The sequence below is a fragment of the Drosophila obscura genome, unplaced genomic scaffold (genome assembly GCF_018151105.1).
Source record: "Drosophila obscura isolate BZ-5 IFL unplaced genomic scaffold, ASM1815110v1 contig_73, whole genome shotgun sequence".
Lineage (NCBI taxonomy): Eukaryota > Metazoa > Arthropoda > Insecta > Diptera > Drosophilidae > Drosophila > Drosophila obscura.
The window spans coordinates 7180620-7207984 of record NW_024542865.1 but is presented as its reverse complement, the minus strand read 5'-3'; the positions used below and the strand labels follow the sequence as shown (position 1 = coordinate 7207984).

Here is a 27365-nt window from a genome sequence, read left to right as displayed (position 1 = left end):
AAAGGCAAAGTGGTGTGAGATCAGTCAAAAGTATTAAGCAAGACTGGCCATGGAGCGGAGCATAAAGGGGTGGAAAGAGTCATAACAATACAAACAGTGTGGCCACACACAAAAAGGACATTAGCCCTGCTCCACCACTTTGCTCTGCCTCTGCCTCTGCCACTGCCGCTGTGCCCATCCTTATGCCTCCCATGGCTCCCGGCCTGCTTTGCCTTTCCTTCTCATCTTGCCTTTTGTTGTCTTTGTTGTAATTGCCTTTGTTTCATTCATTTATGTTTCGGTTGTTTTGGGGTCCAGCTCCCCACGCCCACGCCCACGCCCACACACCTCCCTCATGCTCGGTGACCGGCTGGATGCCGATGAGCGAAGCGAAGCGGAGCGGAGCGATGCGTAGTCGGGTTTGTTTGTTCTTACTTTCGCACCGCCTAAAAGTATTCACAGTAAAGATCCGATGATGTGAAATTCGTTGCATAGTAACGGCCATCAGACTCCAGCCTCGATTTCCACACATAAATTCATACATAGGCACTTAGCTGAGGGCCAACTGTTTAGCCCTTCCATTCCCGTTGCATATATTCACAATTAACTCACTCAGTTAAGTGCCTGGAGTACCAGATTGCCAGGCAGGCCGTTCACACCTTTTTCACTCCTCTAATCCCCCCCCTCTCTTAAGCATCAGTAGCAGGAACAAAGAGAAAAGGTTTCCCGGAAATGTCCATCATTGGCCATTTCCACTGTAACGGCATTTTATCTATGAGCCAGAGTGTCGCGTGTCGGGGCCCCCCAAACGCAGAAGGCAATACAAAAGCAATCATAAAGTTATAGCCGCCCGAAACGGCCTTCGCCACACAACCACCAAACACCGCTCCACCGCTCCACCGCTCCACCTCTCCATAGAGCAGCTGTCCAGCTCGGGACCATCTCTACTGCCCGTCCCGTCCCGTCCCGTCCCGTCCTGTCCTGTGCCCGTCCCAGAAGTGAGCATCCCGAACAACCAAAAAGCAACTTTACACCCTTGGGCGACATTTTCCACTACGCAACCATCACCGGTTGCCTTCCACTTCCGTTTCCCGTCCCATGTCCCATGTCCCATGTCCTGTGCCTCCCCTGGCTCTTCCTGTTTTGGATTCAGTGCCGCTTTTCTTCTGCCCACCCCCAACCCCCATATCGTTTAATGTCCTATGTCCTATCTATGTTTTCTGGCTCTGTGCTGTGCCTGCTTGTTGGCGTGGCCTACTCCTACCTTTTGGCTCAATAAGAGCGACAAATTTATTGCTTGCTAATAGGAAAACAGCCTCCCTCTGGTCCCGTTTCTGCTGTACGCCCATTCTGTGCCTCCTTAACCACTTCCCTACTTCCCTCCCGCCCTCCTCTCAGAAGAACCACCGCGAAAATGGTCAGGACAAAGTTTGTCGACATTTTTCCACAGTTTTTTTTTTCTTTTTCTTTTTTTTTTTTTTGTCGTGTGCCTCGAACAGAGGAAAAATATGTTTTCAACATAATTTCATTCATTATATTTGAATTGTTATAGTCGTTGGGGCTGTTGTTGCTGTTGCTGGATGCTCATTTTCATCTGGCTCATTATCGTGCCACACCGCCACACTGCCCCCAGAAGGCCACCCCACCTCACCTTCCTTGGGCGTCCGTTTTGGCTAATTTGAATTTGATTTCATTCGGAAAGTTTTCTCGTTTTTTGGCATTTGTTGCCATTCCCATTCCCAGTCCCATGCCCCTGCCCCTGCCCCTGCCCAGTCCCATTTCGGCGTTATGTGTTCTGTGACAAGTGCAAATGATTGGAGGCGCACCAATAGGTAGGCTGGCCACCCTCGCACCGAAGTTGAAACACCCTTCCCAGTTAGAGGACCAATAAAAAGCGATAACTTAAAAAAAGAAAAAAGGGTTTTAGGCTATGGCAGCTGACAGACTACTTTGCACAGAAAACGATAGGCAGACACCAGGCTGAATATTCATGCTGATCATATGTACATATTTACATTTGTACATATGTAAGCATCATCTGAAGTCGTAGATACTTCCTTTTGTGTGTGTGTGTGTGTGTGCCCAGTTTTAATATACCCCTTTAAAGTTACCGAAAAATGAGTTGATTAATTGAAAATGAATGTGAGCCGTGAGTAAATTGATTTTCAGTAGAAATATCCGACAGATGCGGACTAATGGAATGTCATGTTGTATGAAATATTTCAGTAATTCCTTAATTAACACATTTGTGAGAGTTCGCTGAAACTATGGACGCCACAAACTAAATGAACCTCTAAGGTTTCATGAGTACAACGCACAGAAATGCCGGGCACTTGGACCAGGCGTATGCCAGGACTTAATGAGGGCATAAATCTCGGCGTAAATATTCCAGAAATAATTATTATGTTTGCATGTTGTGTGTCATACATATATATATATATCACTAGCCATTAAAAACTAGAATGAGAATAGCCAAAAATCGAAATGTAAATGATTTAAAAAAAACATATTTGTATGGGGCAAAAATTGGAACAAACGAAACAAAAAGTAGTTTTTAAAAATAAAAAATAATTGGAGTATTTTTTACCAGAAAAGAAAACACCCAAAAGAGCCCCAAGGGAGGGGCGCGATTGGGCTCACAACTCAAACACGAAACAGCTCCAATTGAGAAGGGTACTTTTTGCGAGACATACATACATACATACATATGTATGTATATGTATGTAGGTACAGGGTGTGTGGTGTGCGTGAGAAGAGTTTATACATAAACAGATAGATATACTCGTACTATATATACATATACACTATATTTGGGATCGGGGGACATTTTGGGGGATTAAAAGAACTAAACCTACAATTATGAACACAACAAATTGCATAAAAGAAAAACATTTTTTTTATAACGTACCTTTAACAGAAAGATGGAGAAGCGTTCAAGACGAACAACTAACACTAATTTTAAAGCATATATTTAATAGTAAAATTAACATAAAACTAACATTAACATTAACTTTAACATAACAACAAGAAAACCAAAACCAAACAAAACAAAACAAAAACAGCAAAGAAATTAACATTGATAAGCGATATATATATATATATATATATGTATATTGTATGTATGTACGAGTAACTGGCAAAAAAAAGGAAACCTTTTTGCAGTGGACAAAAATTTAGTAAAATTGTTTAAGAACAAGAAAATGACGAAAACACAGCGGAAACTAAACAACAACAAAAAAACCAACAACAACATAACGAATTGAATTACATTTTAAGAAAATAACAAAAGTGGAAAAAAACAATTAAGATAAAAGATATTTAAACAAAGCAGAAGAAAAAAAAAACAAACTATAAAATTATACGATTTACAAAACTAAGTATAAAAGAAGAGAAAACCACAAAAGGTACGAACGGAAAGCGGAAAGAGAAAAATAATTGTAAAAAATAGAGAGAACAATTTTTTTTTTGCTCAATGCCAGAGGCACACCACCACACCCTTCCACCCCCCCCCACCCATCACCCAATTCCCCCCACTAAAGAACCATCCTCTAATACAAACGAAAATGAAAACAAAACAAAAATCAAATAATACGAATATATTTCGCGGCACGTAAAAAATTTGTTCATCACAAAACAAAACAAAAGCAAAAAAACAAACCGAAAATTCCAAGCCACAAAAAAAAAAAATCTCACACACATTTTCTAAACAAATTGCAAGAATTGGAAAGAAACCAAAAACAAAACAAAAGTGTTTAAAATTAAATTAAAACCCAAGAGAAAAAACCAACACAACACATAAGCAAGACCCAAAAAAACAAAACAAAACAAAATGAACCGCAAAAAAGAAATACAATTAAAAGTAAAACACAAAAATGTAGCTTCTAGTGAGAATAATTTTTAAAAACAAAGCAAACGAAACGAAACGATAGCAGAGATCTCTCACAGAAGGAAGAAAAATCCCAAAGACCCAAAGAAAACAACGTTAACAAGAACAAGAACAAAATGAAAGAAAAGAAAAGAAAGCAACAAGTTCGGCAAGCCGAAACATGAAATACCCTTGCAATTGAATGAATATTTTCGAAACGCTCCCAGCTCACAGTCCTTCCCATACATGACAGCTGTATAGTCCAACCCAAGTAACTATCTGAAGTTCAATTGAATTGCGTGCTAATCATTTATTAGGATAAGGAAAGCGCAGCTCTCCGATCTCTCCGCAATTCGACTGAATAAATGTTGGTGCACAAGCAAAAAAGCCCATAAACAGTTTATTGTGTAAAGTTTGATTTGGTTATACATATTGAGAGATCAAAAAGATATCACACTACAAGAGAGAGAGAGATAGGGAGAGAGAGAGAGCCGCTAATCTTTAATCAAACGATTATAAGATCATTCCGACCGATTCTGATCTCTTCCTGATTCGAATTTGAATGCACAAAAGCGTACAAACAAAAGAGTTCATTGTGTATGATTTGATTTGGTGCGATTATGTTTTACTCCGATATGATATATGTAAGTCAATCGATCTATCTGAAATTCCATTGTTGTTCTCAGGGCACAACAAAACTCATTGTTTCAGGTTTGTTTTGGCATTCCTGGGAGACCGCAAAGATATCGGCACTAGAAGTTGTTCTCTTGTTCGCTTACTATGCAGTGATCCGAAGCCCCAAATCCCCATCAGAAAATCAGAGAGAGAGAGAGAAATTAAAGAGAATCATCTTTAATGAGATGATGATCAGAAATATTTATATATAGAAACGGTATGCAATGTGTGTATACGTGTATGGCCCAAAGAGGAATACCCTCAATTGCAAGGTTATCAAAACGAATACTAAAAGAAACAAAAAACTAAATAGCAAAGAGCAAAGAGCAAGAGTAAGGGAAAAGCAAGAAACAAAAATTAATATAGAAAATTCTTTTCAAATATCAATAAAGCAAAATGAAATAATATGAAATGAAATGAAAGAACAACGAGAAATGTGCAAATTGAACCAACCAATAAGAACAACAACAACAACAGCAACACACATTTCAATTGCGCTCGTTTAGCCCCATATATAGTATATTTCAATTAAAAAGGAACAAAAAAACAAACAACAACAAAAAAAACATTAAAATATTTCAATATGTCATTAAGTCACAGCGAATAAACAACAACAATAAGTTGAAGGCGACTTAAACATCTAAAGGAGAGAGAGAGAGAAACAGTGTGTCTGCGACAGATAGAGAGAGAGTGAGAGAGAGTTTCGAGCGAGGGTTTGTGAGAGGGCAAGGACGCCACAGAGTTGTCAGCATCTCTCTCTCTCTCTCTGGGCCTGATATATCCCTCTGATATATAATGACTTTACACCTCTAGCCCAAGCCTGAGTGTAGTTTATGCGTGTCTAGTAAATCGTGATCTACTGAAAGGTTTTCCTTCACTGCACAACGTTTGATTAACATTTAAAAAGTACTTGATGGAAGGATGGACGACTCTCTAGAGCTATTACTAATTATTATTACTATGAGAAGGAAGTCTCACAAAGATATTAAAGAAAGGCACTGCGAATTATAACCATAGTTGTATGTACTTGGAAAAATTAGTTGATTGCCTAATGGATTAGCCTCTAGGGTTATTATAAATTAGTATTAGTATTAGAGCAGTGTCTCACAACGATATATAAGACATACATACATAGATGGTATTTTGTGCCAAATAGCTCTAAAGGTCTGGAGCGGAAACAAAAATAAGTTCTCTGGTTAATTAATACATTGCGTTTTGCTCTTATAATGAGGAACCAATAAATATGAGGAACAATTTTTTTTTTTAAATACTATACCTAAAAAGAGTGTAGGGATGTGGATAGCTCAGCCATATTTGAACTTCCTCACAGACAAATTTTTTTTGTAGAGCTTTGCAAACGCTTGACACTGGCAAAACAACGCACTGTAATTAAAATCACACGATCTTTAACCAGACACGCCTAGCCCTTGCCAAGCGTTTGTCATAGAGAGAGAAAGGAACATACATAAAGAGAGTGGGAGTGGGAGTGTGAGTGGGAGGTAGTTTGCTTTTTGTTGTGAAATTTTAGCCTATGCAGAACTTTGTCTTTTTTTTTTGATTTAAGGAAATGTCTCTCTATGCTTGTGGTGTGTGTATATGAGTTGTCATGTGGTGTCTTTTCTAATTGCGAGGTGCTAGTTGCTGATTGCAGGCTTAGGTATCAGTGGTCAGATCTTCATTTTCATCCTCCGGCTCGTGTCCACGTCCCTCCCGTATACGCTTCAATTTACGCTTTAGCATCATCACGCCTGAAATTTCAGTATTTTGATTAGAGAGCATCTTTAAATTTAGTTGGGGATCTACATACATTTGATGGCCTGAAAGGTTTTGGCCGAGGCCGAGGCGGATTCGCTGGCTGGCAACGCATTAGCCGTGGCCTTCTCGTGGGCCAGTTTCACCTCAAGATAGGCCTTCTTTAGCGCCTTGTAGTGACGGTACTCAATCGAGTCCTTGACCAGGATGCATCTAAACGGGAAAAGATCTTAGTGAATACAGCAGACTCTGTGATAACGAAGGTGTCTTAGACTTACTTCGCTGCCGATCCCTCACCGGAGCAATCCGATGGATTCGTATGATAGATCTGATGGTAGAAGTACTGCAGCACCGGGGAATTCCAGATGGAGAGGCCGTACCACAGCCAGATGGCTACATTCAGCGGCAACTTGAAGTTCTTCGCAAAGAGAGTGGGAATGAAGTACTTGAAGGGCAGCAGATTGATGAACACATGCGCCCACGCAGCAATCCTCAGGCCTAGGAATATCTGATAGACCAGCCGATTGCGATTGGAGCTGGGCAGGGAGAGCAGGGCGAGCACTTCGGTGAGTATGCAGTACAGGCCCAGCGTGAGATTCAGGCCCACAAAATAATTCTCATATCTATAGAGGGGGTAGGGGGTGGGGAGGTCAAAAGGATAGAATTATTAAATGCCATAAAAGTAAAACAAGTTGAGACATGCCTGTACACATCGATGGCCACGAGGGCCAACAGGTAGAGGCCCTTGGAGGCGACCTCTAGAAAGTCCGCCTCCTTGTAGTCCAGCATGGCTCCATGCAGGTAGAACGTAATGATGAATATTGAGTAAAACTGAAACTTTTCCAATTGATGGGACCGGTAGAAGATGAGACTCTCCGACGAATAAAATAGTGAGTATCGCCCCTGGTTCTTCATCAGCTGGGGCAGTATCATAAACTCGTTGTAAAAGTGCAGGAACAGGCAGCTGGCTGCATAGAAGGCGATGTTCCAAATCAGTCTCGCGAATTGTTTTCGCTTAAAGTACTTCATATTCGACGACTTGAGGAAGAACTGCCAATAAAGGGGAAACGATAGAATGTGGAGGGGGGGTGGGGATGGGATGGGTGGTAGGCAATTAGTCGAGCAGTGGTCTGACGCCGCATCAGATAATGTACTTTGGTCGGGGCGGTCAGTGGTCGTTGGTGGTCGGTGCATAATGCTATCGCCGTTTGTCTGCCAGGGTCGGAATACGGAAGGGAGAACATTTTGTTTCATTTTACATTGTTTGTCTTTTTTTTTTTTGCATTACTTTTCTATTTTAATGAATGTTGTGCCTTCAAAGTGACCAGTGTTTCATAATTTTATGTGCCCCATTTAGGCCACCGACCATCCCCCAGACCGCCACTGACCACCTCCGTTTATTTATAAACGCGAAACTATTTTGCAACCCCTCAAAAAGAGAGTGAACGCCGTCGTGGAACATTGCAGTTGAGCTGGAGAGCTTGAACTTACCAGAAACACACGCTGAAACCCATAGAAGCCACAGGACAGAGCCACAAATATCCAAAACACCGCATTTATCAGGTAATACAAGTCAATATCCTGGACGAACGCATCGAAGCGGTCGTTGGTTATCAGATATTTAAGCGGCAGAAAGAAGTTGCTGATCTCGGCCCAATAGTCCGGCGGGCCGGCCTTCATGTCCAGGATGGATGTCATGGTCGGTAATGTTGGAATTCAGCCAGCAAAAGCTGAGCTGTTAGCAAACAGCAAATTTAGCTAAATTCGGTGTTCTCCAGTGTGACCGCAAATTTATCGACAAAATATACCGTCTGACTAGAGGTGTCAAACCATCGAGGGCACTATCGATAGTATTGATTTTTTACTGCTAGCCTCTACTATCGAAATTAGGCTATTATTGTCGTGTGTTCTCCAGTGTGACCGCGGGCTTAGCGACAAAATATACCGTCTGACCCTCAAAAATATATCCGAATATACCTACTCTCCCGGATTTTATACAGTGCTGGTAAACGCAACCGACGAGCAGCAATCGGTTCCGAGACGCACATATTGCGCCTTACAGCACGCTGGAACAACAATTGACACATAAAGCGCGCCATGATTAGTTAATTTTGAAATTATTTGTATTCTGTTCAGGAATATGGCCCAAACATCAGCTTTAGCCAAAATCATTGACCCTCCCGCCGATCCTGTGCAGCTGTTTAAGCATCTTCTAGAGACAGTCGCTCAAGGGAAACCAGATGGCTCGGTGCAAGACATGAATTTGGCCACCATAGACGACGAATTTGGTGTGCTCAACCGAACTGTCCTATATCGTGGTCTCTCCAGCGAGAACTATGTGTTCTACATCACCCATCGATACACGCGCAACTGCAAGAACCTGCAGGCCAATGCGAAGGCCAGCATTACCTTTTATCTGCCGCTGGTAAAGGATATTGATGGCAAGGATACCACCTGGCAGGTGCGTTTGATTGGGGCCACCGCTGTGGAGCTTCCCGACTCGGAAATGGATGCCTTGTGGGCCAAAGAGGATTTGCCGGCCAAAATACGTGGCCATGTTTTTCCGTGCGGCGAGCCCGTGGACTACGATCAGCAAAAGGCAAAGCACGACAACTTCCTGAAGGAGCACTTGAGCTCTGGGCAGCCCATCGCGAGGCCAGCCAGCTAGTAAGTGCATGCATGCCCGAGAATCCATACCGTACCCAGCTACCCAGTCGGAATTTCTCATTTGCAATCTTTGTAGCACCGGCTGGAAGTTCCAGCCCCAACGCTGGGACTTTCTCAAAGTGGGCCAGGGCCTGATCGCCGATCGTGTTCAGTATCGGCTGCAGAGCAATGGCAAATGGGCATTGCCATCGCACGTTGCCACTTGAATCTGGAACTGCTTGGCCTTGGGGCTTCACTTGATTTCAGTTTTATTCAACAATATCTTTCTACAAACAGCTAAAAGTAATATCTAACAACTAAATGTGCTTCTTTTTCGACATGTTTAACATACAATTACAGCATAGTTAATAAATATTACACAAAACAGCAAAAAAAAATATATATATATGTATATAGAATAGATTACGTATAAAGAGAATAGTAGATATACAGTATGTGGTAATAAGGGGAGCCCAGTTAGTAGCGGTTAAGTTTTTTCTCCTCGTTTCTCGTTTTTACATAATACAATGATTCTTTCCTCTTTTTTTACACAAATTCTAAGGGGGCTGCGTGCTGCTTTATCGCTATATCGCATTCACCGTCTCTCGTATCCAGGCGGCATTCGAGGCGATCTTGTCGTACATACGAGGTCTCTCCACGCCTGTCGGACCGCATGCGATGCGCCAGGAGGAGACGCCAATGAGGGCCCACTGATTGGTGCCTGGTATCAGGCACTGCACGGGCGCCCCAGAGTACTCCTCTTGCTGCGGAAGACATACAAAATACAGCACATGAGAAAACAGCTGCTAATAAGATCTTTTTTATTTTATTTGCTGATTTTTTTAATTTATTTATTATTAATCCTCAATTGGTAAAGAATTTCATATAGCGAATGAAACAGTTGCCCGAATAATAAAATAAAATGAAAAATATTCGTAACATTCGCTGTAGCAGTGGAACTCAGCCACAAGTCCTTGAAACTTTTCAGTTATTAATAGTTCCTATGCCAGTTAGGTTTATCAAAGAAATCAAAGAGAAAAACAATATTCATTTCATCACAAGTACATACATACATATACATACATATGTACATATACATATATTTATTCATATATGTATGCATTAAAAACTTCAACTGCCCGTTCAAGAAAGTTCCCCATTGGCACTCTAATGCCATTTCACAATCAATTTTAGTCAATGTAGTAGCCCCAATTGGCGTTACCTATGACGTCACACAGCACGCGACATGAAGGAACGTGTTGTGTTTGGGTGAATGAGTAAGCTGAGCGAGCGGCATTTTCCAGTCCGCTCTCTAACTGTCTCTCTCGCCCACTGCCTGCCTGCCTGCCTGCCGCTCTCATTAGCATTCTGTCTCTCTCTCTCTCTCTCGCTCTTTCTCTGGAGGAACAACATTAACCCCCGTTACGCACGACTACCTGGGGGACAGAAGGAGCGAAAAGAAGCGCCGTTTACCTACAATGGAACAGCAGCCCGACTGCAGCTGCAGCGGACAGGCACACAGAGAGCATGAAAAGAGAGAGAGAGAGAGAGCGGCAGTGGAGGGTGGGCAAGGGATCAGCATATATAAAGAAAGAGAGCTGGCCACGGGAATTGCATTTATTCGGCAACCTTTCCAGCGATCGCACACGACAATCATCAATCGAGAGACAGCAGCAGTGGAGGAGGAAAAAGAACAACAAAAACAAGAAGGAATAAATAATCAACATGTCGGCGGATATCAAGAGCTGCCTGAAGATTTGCTTCCAGGGCGAGACGAGCTTCATAATCTGCGAAACGGGCAACAGCTATGAGGAGGTCATAGTCCAAGGTTAGTAACGGAGCAGACACCAAAAAGAGAGTCTGAGAAAAGCTAAGAAAATCTATTCAAAAATTCTTTCCAGCCATGGCCCGCTTTGGCATTCCCGAGACACAAAAAGAAGCCTTGCTGCTGACCAATGGCAAGGGGTACATCTTTGAGCCGCAGCTCTTGGAATACTTTCTGCTGCTCTTTCCCTGCCCGGAGATCACATTCTATTTGCGTCTGAGCTGGCAGAAGCTGCGACGTGGCCACAGCCTGGCCAGCCAATCTATCAAGCGGAAGCGTCACACCGATCAGGAGACAACGCCCACGGATCAGACGCTGAAGCAGGAACAACAAGCGAAGGAGGAGCACCAGCCGGAGGAATACAAGCCAGTGGCTGTCTATCGCCAAAACTGTTTCCTCGGCTCATTTCCCAGCACTGAGGCCGTTCCGGTGCGTCGTCAGAATTGTTTCCTAAGAGAACAGCAGCCCCAGCCCCAGCCACAGCAACAGCAACAACTGCAGAGGGAGGCGGAGATCAGTGGCAGCCGGGAGGAGCTGCACCAGCCGCAGGCCAAACGCTTACGTCTGGATGTCTGTGCCAAGCCCAGGCGAGCTCCATCCATTAATCCGCCGACTGGCATGCGCTCCATTCGCATCTAGCTTGGACGCCACTTCAAAACTAATTGTACATAGCCCACTCGTACATACATATGTACATACCCTAAATACTCAATGTATCATAAATGTAAGCATAAAGGTTGAACCGCTGTTCCTACTAAGATTGTTATTTTGAAACCAAATGAAATCCAAATAAAATGTAAACAAATTAATTAATGCATTCCCTTTGCAGAGAAGCCTCTCTCTTTCTCTCTCTCTCTCTCAGCAATAGTTTCAGCGTATATTTATGCAGCAGCTCTGTGCTCGCTGGCTGGAAGCACAAGCGAAAAGTGACAAAGAGAATTAAGTGAACACAGAACAAAGTATTTTCCCCATTAATTAATATGAAAATATTTGATCTAAATAGAATTCACATTGAAATTAAATATTTTCATATTTCTAAAATATTTCCTACAAATTAATTTATGTACTTATTATTCACTTTGCAAATCCCAAATATTTAATTTAAATTAATTTGTCTATAATATATTTTACTCACCGTGCAATCGTATTTCTGGTAGGTGGCCTCCATGCACATGGAGTTGACGGTGGCTATGGACACATTTTCGCAGGGAGCCATGTCGCCGATCTTCAGCTGGACGCGCTGCAGATGATCCCGCTGCCGGGACCAGCCCAGCGTGTTGCAGTTTGTCCAGATCTGCTCCTGCGCTGCTGACTGGACAGGCTGGGCGGCAGCTGCAGCTGCGGCTGGCTTTGTGGCCGAGCGGGCTGTGGAGGAGGAGGAGTAGCCGACGGAGGAGGAGGAGGAGGAACTGCCGCCGTAGTAGTTGACCTGCGGGGCATGCTCGGGCAGGGGATAGGAATCCAGTTCCTGATGCAGTGCCTCTGCCCTGGGCATGTAAGAGGCGGCCGCTTCTGACTGCTGTGAATAATGTCGATCCTCCTCCGCCTCATCGTCCGGCGCTTCCTCGGTACTGCCCGATCCCTCCATTTGCTCCTGGGAGGGTATCAGGAAGAACTGCTGCGTTTCCTGCGCCAGCGGACTGCGCTGGACTTGAACGCCCTTGAGGGGCTGCTGGCCCTCCAGCCGCTCGGCCACGGGCACATAGGCACGCCTCTGGACCGCGGGCGCCGTAAGCTGTCGCCGCTGCAGTGCATCGGGCAGACAGATGGGACGCACATGATCCGAGAAGCTGACCGGCGTCTCCAGCCGCACCAGCGCCGCTGTGGAGCCCTCGACGGGACTCTTAATCATGCCAATAATGCGTCGCCTCTGCGTCCACGGGGCCTTGGCGGAGAGCCGCACCGCACCCACAATGGCCATCCAGGTGGCCCTGGGCTGGCCCTGAAAACAGCCCTCCGTGGTGAGGACCCAATCCTGCGATATGAGCGTCCCATCGCACACATGGATGTCCTCGCGGAAGAGGGCCACCAGCCAGGGCCAGTCCCCGGGGGCCGACATCTTGGGCAGCGACAGATGCTGCTTGGCATTGAAGAGCGCCGACTGAACGCCGCATCTGAGCTCGCCGCAGCCCACATACAGCACTTGCCGCCGGGGACAGTGCGTCCGTATGAAGCTGATCTCCGGCGCATGGGGATCCAGGACGCGCACATAGTCTGTCAGCTGTTCTGTGTCGTTTTGCACGTCGAAGATTTCCACAGATCTGCAGGGAAGCAAAAAAGGAACCGAAACGTGACAGTGACAAGGCGGACAAGGCGGATGATGGTGGGTTTTGGGTGCTTCCCGCGAACTTACTCGTAGCCCAATGACTTGCATAGGGATTCGGAGACGGTCTGGCGCACCACCAGCTTGGCATCGCCCTCGAGTCCCTCGGCACACAGCTTGCCCACAACGCCCTTCTCCGAAAAGACAGCATAGCCAGCGGCATGGAAGCGCGACAGATAGGGAACGAGGGGCTCCGGCAGCAGCAGATCCGCGGCCAGGGGAGCAATGGAAACTGCAAGGATAGAAAGTATAGAAAGGACAGGCTTAACCACATGGACAGGCTCTGCGCTCTGCTCTGCGCACTCACGGCAATCCTTCTCGTCCGCTCCATCGGGACAATCGGCCTTGCCGTCGCAACGCGCCTTGCGCGGCACACATGCCCGGCCCCTGCCACAGTATAGGGCATTGGGGGAGCAGAAGGCGCAGCTGCGCTCATCGGATAGATCCGGACAGTCCGCATAGCCATCACAGAGCCGCGGACTCTGCACGTTGCTCTGCATGTCGCTGACACAGTGCGGCTTCTGCTGGCAGGACTGTGTGCCCGTCGACTCTGGGAAGCGTTCGCAGTCAAAGTACTGACGGAATCGCTGCGGCAATCGACTCCCACAGCCGGCCATGAACGATTCACAGTACTCGCGGCATATGTGGCCGGGCGTGGGCTGCATGCTCGAGCCGTGCGTATCGCAGGGCGGCTGCAGCAGGCGGCACACAAAGTCGTACGCTTCGCGATAGCATTCCCCATCCACCAGCTCCCGGAAGACGATCAAATCGTCGGCCACCTGCTCGTAGCTGGCATGGCCCAGCAGATTCGGATAGGTGGTCACATTGTAGCCCAACTGGCGGCAGTAGCTCAGCTGGAGGGGCTCACAGCGACGCGGTGGCGCCGGTGTGGTGGTCACAACCGGCTCGGTGGTCTCATCGTGTCCGCCCAGCGGCGAGCTGGACATGATGGGCTCCTCAATCAGGCCGGTGGTCTCCTTGATGCTCAGACTGGCCACATCCACGGTCATATTGGCAAAATGCCGACGCTGTTGGTCGCTCATCTCCTCATGGAAGAGCGCCAGAAGCTCACCGCTGCTCACCAGACCCGCGTACGGATCAAAGATCATGTTGAAGTGCACGATTATGTTATTATTATCCTCGCTCCTGTGTGTGTGTGTGGGGGGCAATGCAAGGGGTTTTCCTGTTAGTGGTGCGCCGAGGGCCATCTCTGTGGTATTTGTTTGCTACTCACCCGTCTAGAGCCAAGATCTCGCTGCCCTCGTACGCCTCCCGCAGATCCGAACGCCTCAGGGTGAGATTTATACGCTCCCTGTAGTCCCTGGCCTTGTGCTGGAAGCGCAGCGAGTTCTGGTTGGCCAGATCCATGCTCCACTTGTCGTTGAGCACCATGAAACGGCCGCGAAAGACGCGATCCGGCAACGGCTCTGGACGGAAATAGGTGTCTGCAAGAGAATATTCATTTAGTTCTGTGCAAATTGGATGCAGCTACTCCAAAAGCCACTCCACTCACATCCCACATAAACGAATGCCCCGGCCACGAGCAGGGCTATGAGGAAGCCGGCGATCACAGCGCAGCCACATTTCTGGCCATCTCCCAGCTTGCGGCGGGTGAAGCGTATATCCGAGTCCGTGGACAGAACAGACTCCGATTTTCTCCTCAGGCCATGGGCATGGCTTTGCATATGCAGGTGGTGTTCCCTCTCCCTCTCCCCCCGCTCGCGTTCGCGCTCTCTCTCCCGCTCTCGCTCTCGCTCCCTGTCGCGATCCCTTTCCCGTTCCCGCTCTCTTTGTTGGGCCATGTCCAAGCCGTTCGCTCCGGAACCTGCGCCTGCTCCTGCTCCCGCTCCTCCTCCTACTCCGGCTCCATTGGCGTGGCTGTGATGGGGCTTGTGGTGCCGCGTACAGCGTGTATTGTGAAAGACCTTCGGGGGCAGGGCTGTGCTGCCGGTGCCGGTGCCGCCGCCGCCGCCGTTTCCTCCATTGCCATTCGGATTTGGATTGCTGTGGACGATGCCCTGCGCAACGAAAAGAAAACATTGCTGGTCAGATTCAATAATTAAGCGAGCGCAGAGTCGATGGCAATTTGGTCAATGACCACTAAAGCGCCTTAAATGCTTTGATTTTACGCCAAATCATGCCGTTAAATCCACACACGGAACGAACCACAGCCCAACAGTCCAACAGCCCATTCCAGCAGCTATCCATCCCCATCATCGTGGTGGGATGGCGTTTGCTTGCAGAAAAATCTTTACTTGCTTTAAATGGATGGACATGGACTCGAATTGTGGTGGTTGTTTATGTGGCTGTTGCATGCAAATGTGGCATGCAACATTGGAATTTGCACAGCATTGGCGTTGCGGAAGCTTCTGCTCTGTTTTTAATTAAGGAAATTACCAGCCTTCGTTCGACTTCACTTTGCGTTTTGGTTGAATTTAATTTCTCTAATTGAATCGAATGGTGCGCGCTAATGAAATGGAACAGCTGAGCCGGGCTCCTGCCAGCGTTTACCCACACTAAGCCGAGCCTAACAGACTAAGAACATTTTGATCAATGTTAACTGCGATTACAGCAACTCCATTACTTCTCTGGTTTATCGTGTTCAAATCGTGGATTGGTTTGCTAAAGTCTTTTTCCAAACTCTTGCAAGAAAACAAAAGACTACACAAATAAAAACGATGCCATTTCGTAATTATAGATACATAATATCGAGTTATGGAAGCAGTTCCCATTACTTCATATTAAATCTGTCCAATATTTATGTTAAGTCACCCAATCGAACCGCTTATTTAGTACGCTCAAGCAGTGCATTAATGTCTCAAGCAGTCAAAAGGCTTAACTTAAGCTAAGCTTACTCTCCCTTTAAAAGCCTGCTTCTGCCTGTTGTTTTATTAATTATTTGAGCTTAACTAGCACGTAACATAACGGATGCGAGGGGGAACTCGAATGCGGTTTGGTTTTTATGTTGCAATTGCGAAAGCAGCAAAACAGAATACAGGCACAGGCACATACACAATTTAGAAAATAATTAAACCGTTCTGTAAACAGGTCATCGCATGGCCCACTTTTCTTGAGCTGATGCGTGATGCTGATGCTGCCAGCCAGCCAGACAGAGACAAAGTAGCATAACAATAATAAGATAAATGAACAGAGGAAAAAAGTGTAATTAAACACAAATGGTTTCCTCATTTCATAATCGCGGGCATCGGTCAACGCTTTTTTATTGAGCAAACTTATTAGCACTGTGTTGTAATTGTACCGCTCTCGCCCTCTCTCTCTCTCTCTCTCACTCTGTGTTTCTCAAAAGAGAGAAGAAAGGCAGGAAAGTTTGGGGGGGGTCAGAAGTCACTCGGCCGCATAACGGCTCAAAGCAGTGCTGCGCTGCTCTACTCTACTCAGCTCTTCTCTCTTCATTTGTGCTGACGCGAATGCATTATGCGTGTCGCACGTGCTGGCAGTGTGTAAGCTTTCGTGTTACATCAGCGCGAACACACACATTTCCTTCATACCGCCTCTCTCTCCCACCCTCTCTTTCAGCAAATTGGTAGCTTTTCCTTTTGTTTTTTCTTTCTTTTTGCTTTAATTATCGCACAAATTCATATTTAATTACAATTTACGCTTACGATTACGCTTATGTATGCTTACCTTCCAATTTTTGCCTCCTCCTCCATTTGTCTGCAAATTGGATTTGTCTTTATTGCGATTGCTGCAATTGTTGTTGTTGTTCTTTTTATCAGCTGCTGCCACTGCAGCAGCCGTTGCCGTCGCCGCCGCCGCTATGTTGCATACCGCATTCGCATTGGTGTGTACCTGTGACCCCGGTGATGATGTTTTGTCCACATCGCGAGACTTTTTCATCTGCAAAACAAATTTGGAAAAATTTTGTTCAACAATAGTGCGCAAGCATTTCGGCTTACAAAAGCTGGTAATGGAGTAGACATGCGCGAGAAACCCGAAACTAACCAACCGAACAGGTGCTAATTGTCCGAGCTGGTCAACGGCAACAACTGCCAAATTTAGCACAGTGTAGCAGCACATGCCCCTCCGCCACAACACGACACGACACGGCACGCCCCATCATTCCATCCCACACGCCCGAGGCCATTTATATGGTATGCTCCAGTTAAAAACCAAAACCATTTAACAACAACAGAAACATCAAAAGTTACACCAACAACAGCAAGCAGAGCCAAAGTCAAAGCAGTACCAAAGTCAAAGCAGTCCAATGTCAAGCGAACAGCGCCCCAATGTCCAGCGTCGACAGCGACAGCGACTGCGCAACGTCAGCGTAAAAGAAAGTTTTCTGCGTTTCCTTTATTTGTTGTAGGTCTGTTGTTGTTTTATCGCTGTTTATTGTTTACTTGTTTCATTTTGCTTAACATATTTACATATTTTTTTGATTATTCGCTGGCTCTGGCCCGCGTGTTCCCATTGTTTTCTGTTCTACGTTAACTGCTGATCCCCCAGACGGTCTAACACTGTGAAACTAGATGTTCATGCATACCATTGGTTCCAAAAAAGACTTTTTAACAATTGCCAATGGCTGGCAGAGACATCATTTCTATTGTGGAACGGAATTCCATCTCCATCCATGGAAAGTTTGGAAAAACAAAAAGAATTTTGTTTTCGATGGGGCCTTTGTATCTTAAATAATTTGCCAACTGACTTACAGACAATTTTATGCTGTATATACTCATAGGAAAAATATTCAGATTTCCCCGTACCACCGCCAGGCATGATGAGGTTGTTGTTGAGGAAAAGCCGCATCGGAAATCCTTAATGTCCCTGAGTTACTCTTTGATGATACTTCATCGCCAGCTCCAACCAGGTGCATAAGTCGATCCTGTACATATGTATGTATGTATACTATGCATGCCACACAATTCTTTGTTTCGTTAATAGTTTTCTTTTTAACAAACAAAATTATACGCTGCTGCTGCTGCTGCTGCTACTGCTGTGCCACTGTCCGTTTTCGCTTTTCTTTCGCACGGCTACTAATTAGGAAAATTCATTTTGCTGGGGATGAGAGTTGAGTGGAGTCAAGGGGCTGCCGCTGTCGATGGGGAGGCCCGCCCGGCCTGTGAACATGTTTTTCGCGCAACATGTTGCCTGACGCCAATGTTGCCGAAACGTGTTTCCTCTTGGTGGCAGGGGGGGGTGGCTAAGGGGACGAAGACGGAGACGGCCCCCACCAACGACCCGCCACGGGCGGCAGCAACAAAAACACTTTCATTTTGCGCCGTGCCTCGCCTTGGCTTTGAAAATTGTTTTTGGTTTTTCGACTGCAATTGGCACGAAAAAAAAAAAACAAAAACAAAAAAAATTCGCTTTCGCCTGCAACAAGACAAACAATTCAAAAATGCGAGGCAGGCTCCTCTCTGTGGCTCTTCTTTAAAAGCCTGTGGCACGGCACGGCACGGCATGGCATGGCCTGGCATGGAATGACACTTGTCGTCAATGGGAAAACGAGTTCGTGGCCTGAGTCTTTTGAACTCTAACGCTCCGCTCTATGCGCGCGGCATGTCGCCGAGTGCACTTTCACAGCGAAGGCCATAAGGAGGGAGGGGTACCCCTCTGGATGACCTTATGGCCACAAAACGAAGAAAGTTGCAACATGATTTTTTTTTGTTTGTTTGCTTTTGTTGCTGTTGCTGTTGTTGTTGTTGGCTCTTCTTTTGAAAAGGAAAGCTGGACGATGCGATGCCTCTGTTGATGACCGAATTCATGATTTTGTGCCCTTGCCATGGGAACCAGCCATGCTGAGGCATGCTACAAAACGGGTGAATGCCAAATGCCAAACCATAATTAAAGTGAGCCTTGATGCAGATTAAAAAGGAAACATGGCATACATTTACATGCACTTTCATTTAAATTTCCACGAGGATTCCAACTCTCGGCTTGCAGTGGGGGTAACCATGTGGCTAGGACTGTAATAAAATTATGTGGAAAAACTAGCGCCAGGGAATTTTGCAATTATTACCAACTCGGCACAAATGTGTGTCAAATTTCAATAAGTCGACCGCCCGCCCGCCCATCGGTTGAGCAATTATCCAACCAATCCCATATAAATATGTACTCGCTTACGGCTTACGCATCAGCAGGGCTGAGGAAATCTTCTGGTCAAGTTTCATTGCGTTCACTTTGCGACAGCAGCCAGGGCCCAGGCACACACTCGGGGAGCTCTGCTCGTGTCTCTTGTTCGCATATCACATTTCTGGCTCAAAAGCATTGCATTGCACTTAGAAGCAAAGTCCACGGGCCACGTGCTGCCAATGGCACAGCCGCAGAGGCAATTGGGGAACGGCAACGGGAACGGCAACGGCAGCAGCTGTGACAGCTTTTCACTAATTTCCCTTTAAGCAGCCGCAGCGCAGCGCAGCCTCTGTGGCAGCCTCTGTGGCAGCCTCTGTGGCAGCCTCTGTGGCAGTCCCGTAGACGTCGCTTGGAGCAGCAGGCGGCAGCCATAGACGATGCCACAGACGAGGCAGGCACACAGCTGCCACTCAATCGTGACGAATTAATAACGGAACGTTTGCCGAACTGGGGGAAAGCTGCAACCGAACAATGTGGAGAGAGGGAGACACACAAAGCCGACGACAAGTCGGGGAGTTCAACCGACAAAAAAATTCAACCGAAAACGAACAGTTTTTGACCCCTTCAAGGAGCATTTCTATGCGCCACAACAGCTCTCTCCTTGGCTACCGCTACACCTCTTGGATTGTGCCGGTACGTGCGTGGTGAAGCTCCACCACTCTACACTCTACACTCTAGAGGTACATAGATGATGATGATGATGATGATGGCATTGCCAGATACGAGTGCAACGATGACGACGACGACGACGACGACGACGTGACTGAAAAACTGATTTTGTTTTCCAGCTGGCAACTACATGAAACTGGGTTGCCGTTTTAGGGTGTGTGTTTGTGTCTCTCTCTCTGTACAAACTACACATAAATTGGGTTTTGGGTTGGTGAAGCCAACTTCTGTGACTCACTCTCATTCGCTCTGCCCACAAAATATAACTACCCAACAGCAGCAACAGCAACAACAAGAGCTGACAACTGCAATAACAATTATGGCAAAGCAAATCAAAATGCAATCCAGCAAAAGAGTCGTCTACAAATTGTCGCTCTCATCCGAAAACCCGAAGCTAACTTTGGCTATGGAACTGGCTTTGCCTTTGGCCTAGCGATGGGTGCGGTGCGGTGCGGTGCGCGGTGCGCGGTGCGGGAGGAGCATTTTTCAAACTAGATGCAAACAAAATGATCTGCGAATTTTCATCATTTATTTAGATAATTTTTAGTCGATTTCTTTGGCGGTGATTTAAAATAAATCCAGAGCAAGTATCGAGCGAAGAATTTTAACCTTAGAGGTAATTAAAACCATTTTGTTATCGTTGCATAGTAAACTGCTATGCCCCCCTTAAGGGGGTGGCATGCATCCTTTTTCGAGATGTACAAAAAGCGCGCACGAAATGAAGTTTTACCAGCCCATCTCTAAGCGCGACATTTGTCTTTGCATTCCAAATGAAGTAGAAAGTTCTCCGCTCCGCTCCGACAACGGCTCAGTGGATAGCATAACGCGATTTGATTGGACTTGGCCTATGGGCGCTTTCTTAACATTTGTCATTGCCGCCGCCGGTTGGTTCCTTTTGCTTGGGGCTGGCGAATTACTTATTCAGAATGCGATTCGGTAAGACAAAGTGGGAATATTTGCCCGTTTCTAGTTGCTGATGGATGGGTGGGTTGGTAGGTATGGCCATGGCAATGGTAATTCCAATATCAGATATCAAGATTGAAAACATCCAAAAAATGGGTTGACGAACTGTTCGTCTAGCAAAGTAGAAAAGTTGGCATGTGTCTCAGCTAAAATCTCTTTAGTCATTTGTATGCTACTCAAGGTAGTCAGTCTCCGAATGATGTGGCGTCTACATATAATTCCCACAATTTCCCAAAAACTGATTCCACTCTGTCCATAAAAGCTAATTTCCGCTGAGATTTGCATATTTAATTGAAATTTTGCAACTATTTTGGCCAGCAATAACGAAACAAAAAACTGCATTGGGGGAAAATGCCAGAAAAGGTAAAAGATTAAAAAGATTATTTAACAGAAAAAAAAAAACCATCTTCCGATGACCGATTGCTTAGATACTCTCAGGCATTATCTTTTGCAGTATTCAAAGATTAATGTGATTCAGATTCTGATATTCTGAACGAACCTATTCACACAAAGACTCATTTAATTATTAACGTTAACTTATCACATCGTGGTGCTAATTCATATACAGCTAGCAGGAAAAAGCTAAGTCTGTTACAAAATGGAGTCCAGCTACTACTAGTATCGGACTATTTTTCCTAGAACAAGACAGACAGACGCCGGGTGTGATTTATTTATGCGTTCCAAATGTCTGCATTTAAGTGGAATGCCTCCAGCAAAGGGTATCGAAACACACAGAATTTGCCCACGCAGCGTCGTCGTCAGGCAGTTCAAGGCTGCCAAAGCAGCAGCCAACTGCAAGCAGTGCGTACAAACTGAACAGAGCTGTACAAGAGTGTGGAGGTAAATAATTTGGCAATGGAAATCGAGTGGTGGAGCCGGCGATGTGGGGCTCGGGCTGGGCACTGTTAATAAACCATTGCCAATTGGAAAGTAAAGGGCGAAGCACACATGTGCAGACATAAACGAAAGGAAATTGAAATTAAAAGACATTCCCCCATAAATCGCAGTTAATAAAAGCTCATAATGAAGCAGCGCCAGTGGCAGTGGCAGTGGCAGAAGCTCATGATCATGATGATGAAAAAGAAGAAGCAGAAGAAGAGGCAAAAGCCAATGTGATTTGTGCTACTTTCTTTGAGGCTCCTCTGTAGTAGACGCAGAGACAGAGCAACAGCAACAGCAGCGCTCTCGGCTTTTGTGGCTTTTGTCTTCTGCTTATTCTTCTGCCACTGGCCACCTCTACCTCTTGTGTTTTGCTGCTTCTAATTTATTTCAATGACATTTTACGATAGATGCAAGCCCCCTTCAACAAATGCCAGCCATAGCCAGAGAAAGTTCTCTTGAGCTCTTGCTGTGACTCTGAATCTGAATTTGACTCTGTTTCCTTTTACTCCCACCCATAAAGCGTTTATCGATACTGCTTGATGGCCAGCATGAGATTGCTCGTGCTCTCTCTCCCACCATGTGGCTGTGTGTATGAGAGAGTGTCTGAGAGCGCTCTGCTGCTGCTGCTGCTTCTACTGCTTTGCTCTGTCAAAAGGTCGCTCAATAAAACATTTGATTTGAGTTAAAAGAAAACCAGCAAGAACTCTCAATAGCAGTGCCGACACCCTATTCGAGCTGTCGTACAAAAAAGCCATCGATCAGATGGCATCAGGAATATACACAGATATAACTATACCAATATTTGGCTCCTACACTTCTTTATGCATACATACATACATATGTGCTCTCTTAAATCCAAGCAGCATAAATAAGGTTGTTTCCTTTTACATAAAGCAACATACCCTTTGTGCTCTTTATGGATAACACGGTATGAAAATCAAAGCTTGGCGCAAGCTTATTTCTAGTCTGAGTCTCTGTAGTGGTAAGTGGTTGTTGTTGCTTTTGTCGCCGGCTGTCTTGTGGCATTTGGCCAAATGGCAACAACATTTTATTTCATATTGCTGGCTGGCTGCCTTTTCTTGTTGTTGCTGCTTGTGAACCTGTTGCACATGACTGCAAAATGTGACAACAAAGAGCCAAGACGGACATACAGAGTGAACTGTGCCACAGACAACGTGTGACAAAACGCTGACTGAAGCACACAAAATATGAGTAAGGGGGAGAGGAAAAATGTGCAACTCAGTTATTAATACGATATATTACATATATTTTTCGCAAAGGCTATACACAAAAGAAAGAATTTCTTTGCTTTTACAGTACTGATTTTTTTTTTTAATATCTGAGTCGATAAAGCCGTGCACATCTTTCCTTTTTTGAGTGAAGTTTTTGAGCTGCCATAGGAACGATCGAACTCCAATCAGACATTTCAATTGATAGTCTATAATTTTATAGGTATCTATCATGCAGATATGGACCCTGAAAGCTAATTAACATTTGGGAATCATCAACAAGGAATACGTTGTGGGGGCACCATAAAAGAGCAAGCGCCTTTTACACAGCTGTTAATCGGTACATTGGATTGGGTTTGAGTTCTTTTTTCCTATGTGTGGGGGGGGGGGGGGAGGGAGCGGGCGCTCTCCAAATGGCGTCAGCCTTTTTGGTTGCCTTTGGGGTGTTGTGTCTGAGGTGATTGTGCAAAAAGAAGAAAGAGCGATAGAAAAAACTTTTGAACAAAAACTGAAAATAACAGCAGCCAGCAGCAGCAGCAGCAGCAGCAGTAATGGGGTTCCACGAGCAAGATAAGCCCCATACGAGAAATAGCCGCAAAGGTAGGGGCTAGTGGCTAGGGGCTAGGTGGGGGGCGGGCCAACGGCGTCAGACAACTGAAAGTTGTTGCGTTTGTTTCTAAGCCAAACGAGTTTGTTGTTGTCGTTCGTTGGTTGTCGCTGCAATCACTTTTGGCGCATAAAATGCGGTGCGAGAGAGGCCTTAGACTAGACTTATAGACCCATTGGACTTATTGGAATGCCTTGGCTGCCTGCCCCCCACACTCTGACATATGTATGCCCCCACCTATACTCGTGTGCGATCAGAGTGGCTGAAATTTGCGGCGGGCGGAGACTCCAGAAAAGCAAAAAAAAAAAAAAAGAAATAACGAGAGAGAGACAACTGCAAATAACAATCCCAACATAAAATCGAAATTGCTCAATAGTCAGTCTGTAGTTTGTGAACTCCACTCCAGTCCATAGTATGCCTTTGGCGGCCAACGCCAACAACTAAAACTACAACTACAACTACAACAATGCGCTCCCTATGCTGCGCGCCACACACGCCCTGCAACAATCAACCATAAATAAGCCGAACAGCCGAACAAAACTCTGGTCAACGCCACACAAAACCTTGGTACACATACTCCCCTGCCCCATACCCTTAAAAAAAAGTTTCAACTCTTTTTTTTTTTTTTTTCTATTCGTACTTTGTCATATGATAATCTGTGGCCTTGGTTCACTTAGCATAGGCCCCATAAGAACCCACCCCACAAACTCCACGCCCGCCTTCTAATGAGCATAATTTTATGAATTTTGTTCAGTCAATTTCTGTGCTCTTGCGACTGTTAAACTGTGGAACTTCTACAGAATACGCTACAGGAATGCATCGTCTAGGCTGCAGTTAACTTGAGGAAATTGTGCTCAGATAATTGCTTTAAATTCTGGTTGAAACAGCTACCGTAATCAAACAGATTTCTACTCCAAAAACTGGAGAAAAAAAAACAATGCAACAAAAGAATTATCGTCGCGTGGAAGTTTATGGAAACTATGTTGAATGAAAATTTCAGAAAAATCTTTGGAGCATAAATTTTAATTTTTCTTACACATTAAATACATAATTAATTGTTTAAACATTTTACAGGACATTTACCAGGTTCTTTTTAGGGTTTTTGTGAAACTTGAAAATTTTTAAATTTTTCAATTTTGATTTTTGATATAAACATATTCGTGTATACAATATAAAACTTTATATTTAAAAATTTAATTTCTACAAAAAACGAATCCGTTTTAACTCAGCTGCCACTTCCACTAAAAATGCCAAGAGTATTCACTGATTCGGTATTGGCGAGCCTCTCTTTTCACCTTCATTGTTAAAGGCGACATATTTAGTGTTTTGGAAAATATTCTCATCAGCCAAGAAAACAAAAGACCAAAGAAAGAGAAACAGCTATGGTAACAAAAGTCTCCCAACGGACGATTCATTTCACAAACAAATTTATACACGCCACAGCTCGTAAAAGCGGTCGGTGGCTGGGAGCAACTCTGAAGAGGGAAATAGTAATACCTACAACATTACCACTGCATATACCAAAAAAGAAAAGCCACTACATTAACAATAATAACCCAACTGCCACAATTTTTGCATGAAAACAGCTGCAAATTAAAATCACAAAAGCAACAGCAATGGCAGCAACAGCAGCAGCAATGAAGGAGAGAAGCCCAAAACCAAAACCAAGAGCAAGACTAAGATGATGACGACGACGCACTCCGACTACAGTAAAAACTTTTGATTTCTTTTGGTTATACTCGTAGTAGCATTGTAGTTTGAAGGAGGCCGAGGCGGGCATAATTTTTACAGCCATGCGCCTAAGGCAAAAGCAGCAACAGCAGCAGCAGCAGCAACAGCAACAGCAGCAGCAGCAGCAAAAGTAAGTTACTAAGTCAAAATTGGCTTATAACGGGACGCACTTTCACTTGAAAAAGCCACACAACCGAGTCTCAGATTTTACACTGAAAGAAATGAATGAAAAAAAATCGGAAAACATCGGAAATATTCCCCCAAAACCAAACCAAAAATCAGAAATTTTGATAATTTGGAAATGCGTTTTTTTTCTGTGTACCGGAGCTCTCTTTGATTATGCGTTTAGATGCCCCGCAAAGAGGAGGCGTGGCTTTTATCCGACTATCATTATAATAATTTTCATAAATTTAATAGCGCCGCAACAACAAATAGAAACAGAGCCCAAGCAAATACTCGAATTACAGATATCGAGAGTATTGGATACATACCCCACCCCCGCACGTTATAAATCGTTGGCAGACTATCAATACCGTTAGCGACTATCAATACTAGTGCAGCCGACATTATGCAATCGACCAGATGACAAAATCAAAACAGTAGTCTTGCTTTATTTTTTTTTTTGTATTTTTACGACTGTCCGACTGCTTGGCGCTTTTACTTTTGTTTCATTAATTATGTCTGTTCGACCAATTTCCAATTATGACAAATGACAATGGCGACGGCGACGTCTGGGGAAAGCCGTTTAGGCGAGATCACCAAAAGGAGAGAAACAATTTCAGCGTTTCTCAGACAGATTAACCGATTTCTGGTTTTTCTTGCCCTTTTGAGAATTTATATAATCGCTGCAGTTAAAGAGCAAGATATTTTATGAGCCAAGAATTGGTATTTGTTTTGGGAAATGTAAAATCGAATTACCCCACGGCTAATCTTTGAAAAATCGGGAATATAAAACTCACAAATCTATTCCATTTTTTTGAGCCGAAATAAATCAATCTTTAAGTCAATCAAACAATCATTTTGTGTGGTTTTACCACCAGGAAGTGCTTAATGAGGAGAATGAAAATTGCTAATGCAGACCCAGCTGCCCATTTCCCAGGGGCTGGACAAATTCTTCGCCAGACGCATCAAATGATTTCCTCTGATGAGAGAATGAGAATGCCCAGATAGATCACTCACCTGGCTATTACTGCAATAGTAAATGTCCGACATCCTGTATTGTAGTTGATGAAGGCAGCTGCTATGGCCGCCACTTCGCCCAGTTCCGCCTCCCTCACCGGTTCTGCTGATAAATACTCTGTGGGTCGGGATCTATAACCAGGGCAGGTTAAGCGGCATGACCGCGTTTCTGCCAGGCTGCCAGCGAGCGAGCGAGCGAGCAGGTGAGTGAGCCAAAGTGCCCTAAGCACAAGGAACAGCAACAATAAATAGCAATGACAACAACCTGTTTTTCTGCACTGCAAAAGTGTCACACACACGACTTGTAATCAATAGCCAGGTTGACGTCGTTTATTGTTACGTTTTGAGCGGATTAGATTTTCCGCATATTTATCTGTTTAAACAATTTAACAGTAACAGCAACAGCAACAACAATGCAAAACTTGAACAAAACAAAAACAAAAACAATGCAGCAGTCGGCTGCACTTCACGCTCTGTCTTGCAGAACACTCCACTCGCTTTTTCGGTTTACTTATTATACTATTAATATTACTTTCAGCTTGGTTTGAACGACAGCGCATGCGCGCGCGCACCTTTCTTTCTTTCGGAGCAAGTAAACGACTCGATTCGGACTCGGATTCGTACTCGTTTTCGGATACTGTATTATGATCGCGTCGCTTGGCTTCAACCGTCTCGGGCCGTGGTAAAACTCAGACTAACTTGGTCAGACAAGTCTTCAGTCTTCACAGCGGGCCACTAGTCGTTCTTCTGCATCGCCGTCAGCTGTCTTGTGCGCCAGTTTGAGTTGAACGTGAGGCATCCCCATCCCTCCCCTTACATCGAGCCGTTTCAAGTAACAGAGCTGGGCATAGTTAATTAAGCTGGTAATTTATTTAATTGGAAATCCCAAATGAAGCGCCAAAGTGTTAACAGTGGAAATCGATAACATATGATAACGCTGTTTCTCAAAC

General features: G+C 44.9%; 4 protein-coding genes across 5 annotated transcripts; 2 read left to right on the top strand and 2 right to left on the bottom strand.

Moving 5' to 3' along the window:
* Window positions 1-6005: 6005 nt before the first annotated feature.
* On the bottom strand, window positions 6006-8092 carry LOC111079575. 2 transcript variants are annotated; one of them, XM_022374803.2, is made up of 5 exons: window positions 7763-8092; window positions 6975-7309; window positions 6550-6894; window positions 6327-6484; window positions 6006-6267 (listed from the first exon to the last, which is right to left on the bottom strand). In XM_022374803.2, the coding sequence occupies exons 1-5, from the start codon at window positions 7967-7969 to the stop codon at window positions 6173-6175; spliced, it is 1140 nt and encodes a 379-aa protein (XP_022230495.1). In that variant the 5' UTR covers window positions 7970-8092; the 3' UTR covers window positions 6006-6172. The 2 variants fall into 2 exon arrangements, with proteins under 2 accessions (XP_022230495.1, XP_022230494.1); XM_022374802.2 differs by having other exon boundaries at window positions 6975-7321; window positions 7763-8091.
* LOC111079577 (pyridoxine/pyridoxamine 5'-phosphate oxidase) lies at window positions 7637-9307 on the top strand. The gene is made up of 3 exons (XM_022374805.2): window positions 7637-7834; window positions 8408-8938; window positions 9015-9307. The coding sequence occupies exons 2-3, from the start codon at window positions 8412-8414 to the stop codon at window positions 9142-9144; spliced, it is 657 nt and encodes a 218-aa protein (XP_022230497.1). The 5' UTR covers window positions 7637-7834; window positions 8408-8411; the 3' UTR covers window positions 9145-9307.
* On the bottom strand, window positions 9169-27119 carry LOC111079573. Its single transcript, XM_022374799.2, has 8 exons — window positions 26416-27119; window positions 16711-16923; window positions 14579-15083; window positions 14300-14510; window positions 13373-14211; window positions 13096-13297; window positions 11878-13003; window positions 9169-9681 (listed from the first exon to the last, which is right to left on the bottom strand). Exons 1-8 carry the CDS (start codon window positions 26446-26448, stop codon window positions 9502-9504), a joined length of 3309 nt encoding a protein of 1102 aa, XP_022230491.2. The 5' UTR covers window positions 26449-27119; the 3' UTR covers window positions 9169-9501.
* On the top strand, window positions 10585-11551 carry LOC111079576. The gene is made up of 2 exons (XM_022374804.2): window positions 10585-10745; window positions 10819-11551. The coding sequence occupies exons 1-2, from the start codon at window positions 10643-10645 to the stop codon at window positions 11379-11381; spliced, it is 666 nt and encodes a 221-aa protein (XP_022230496.2). The 5' UTR covers window positions 10585-10642; the 3' UTR covers window positions 11382-11551.
* Window positions 27120-27365: the final 246 nt, after the last annotated feature.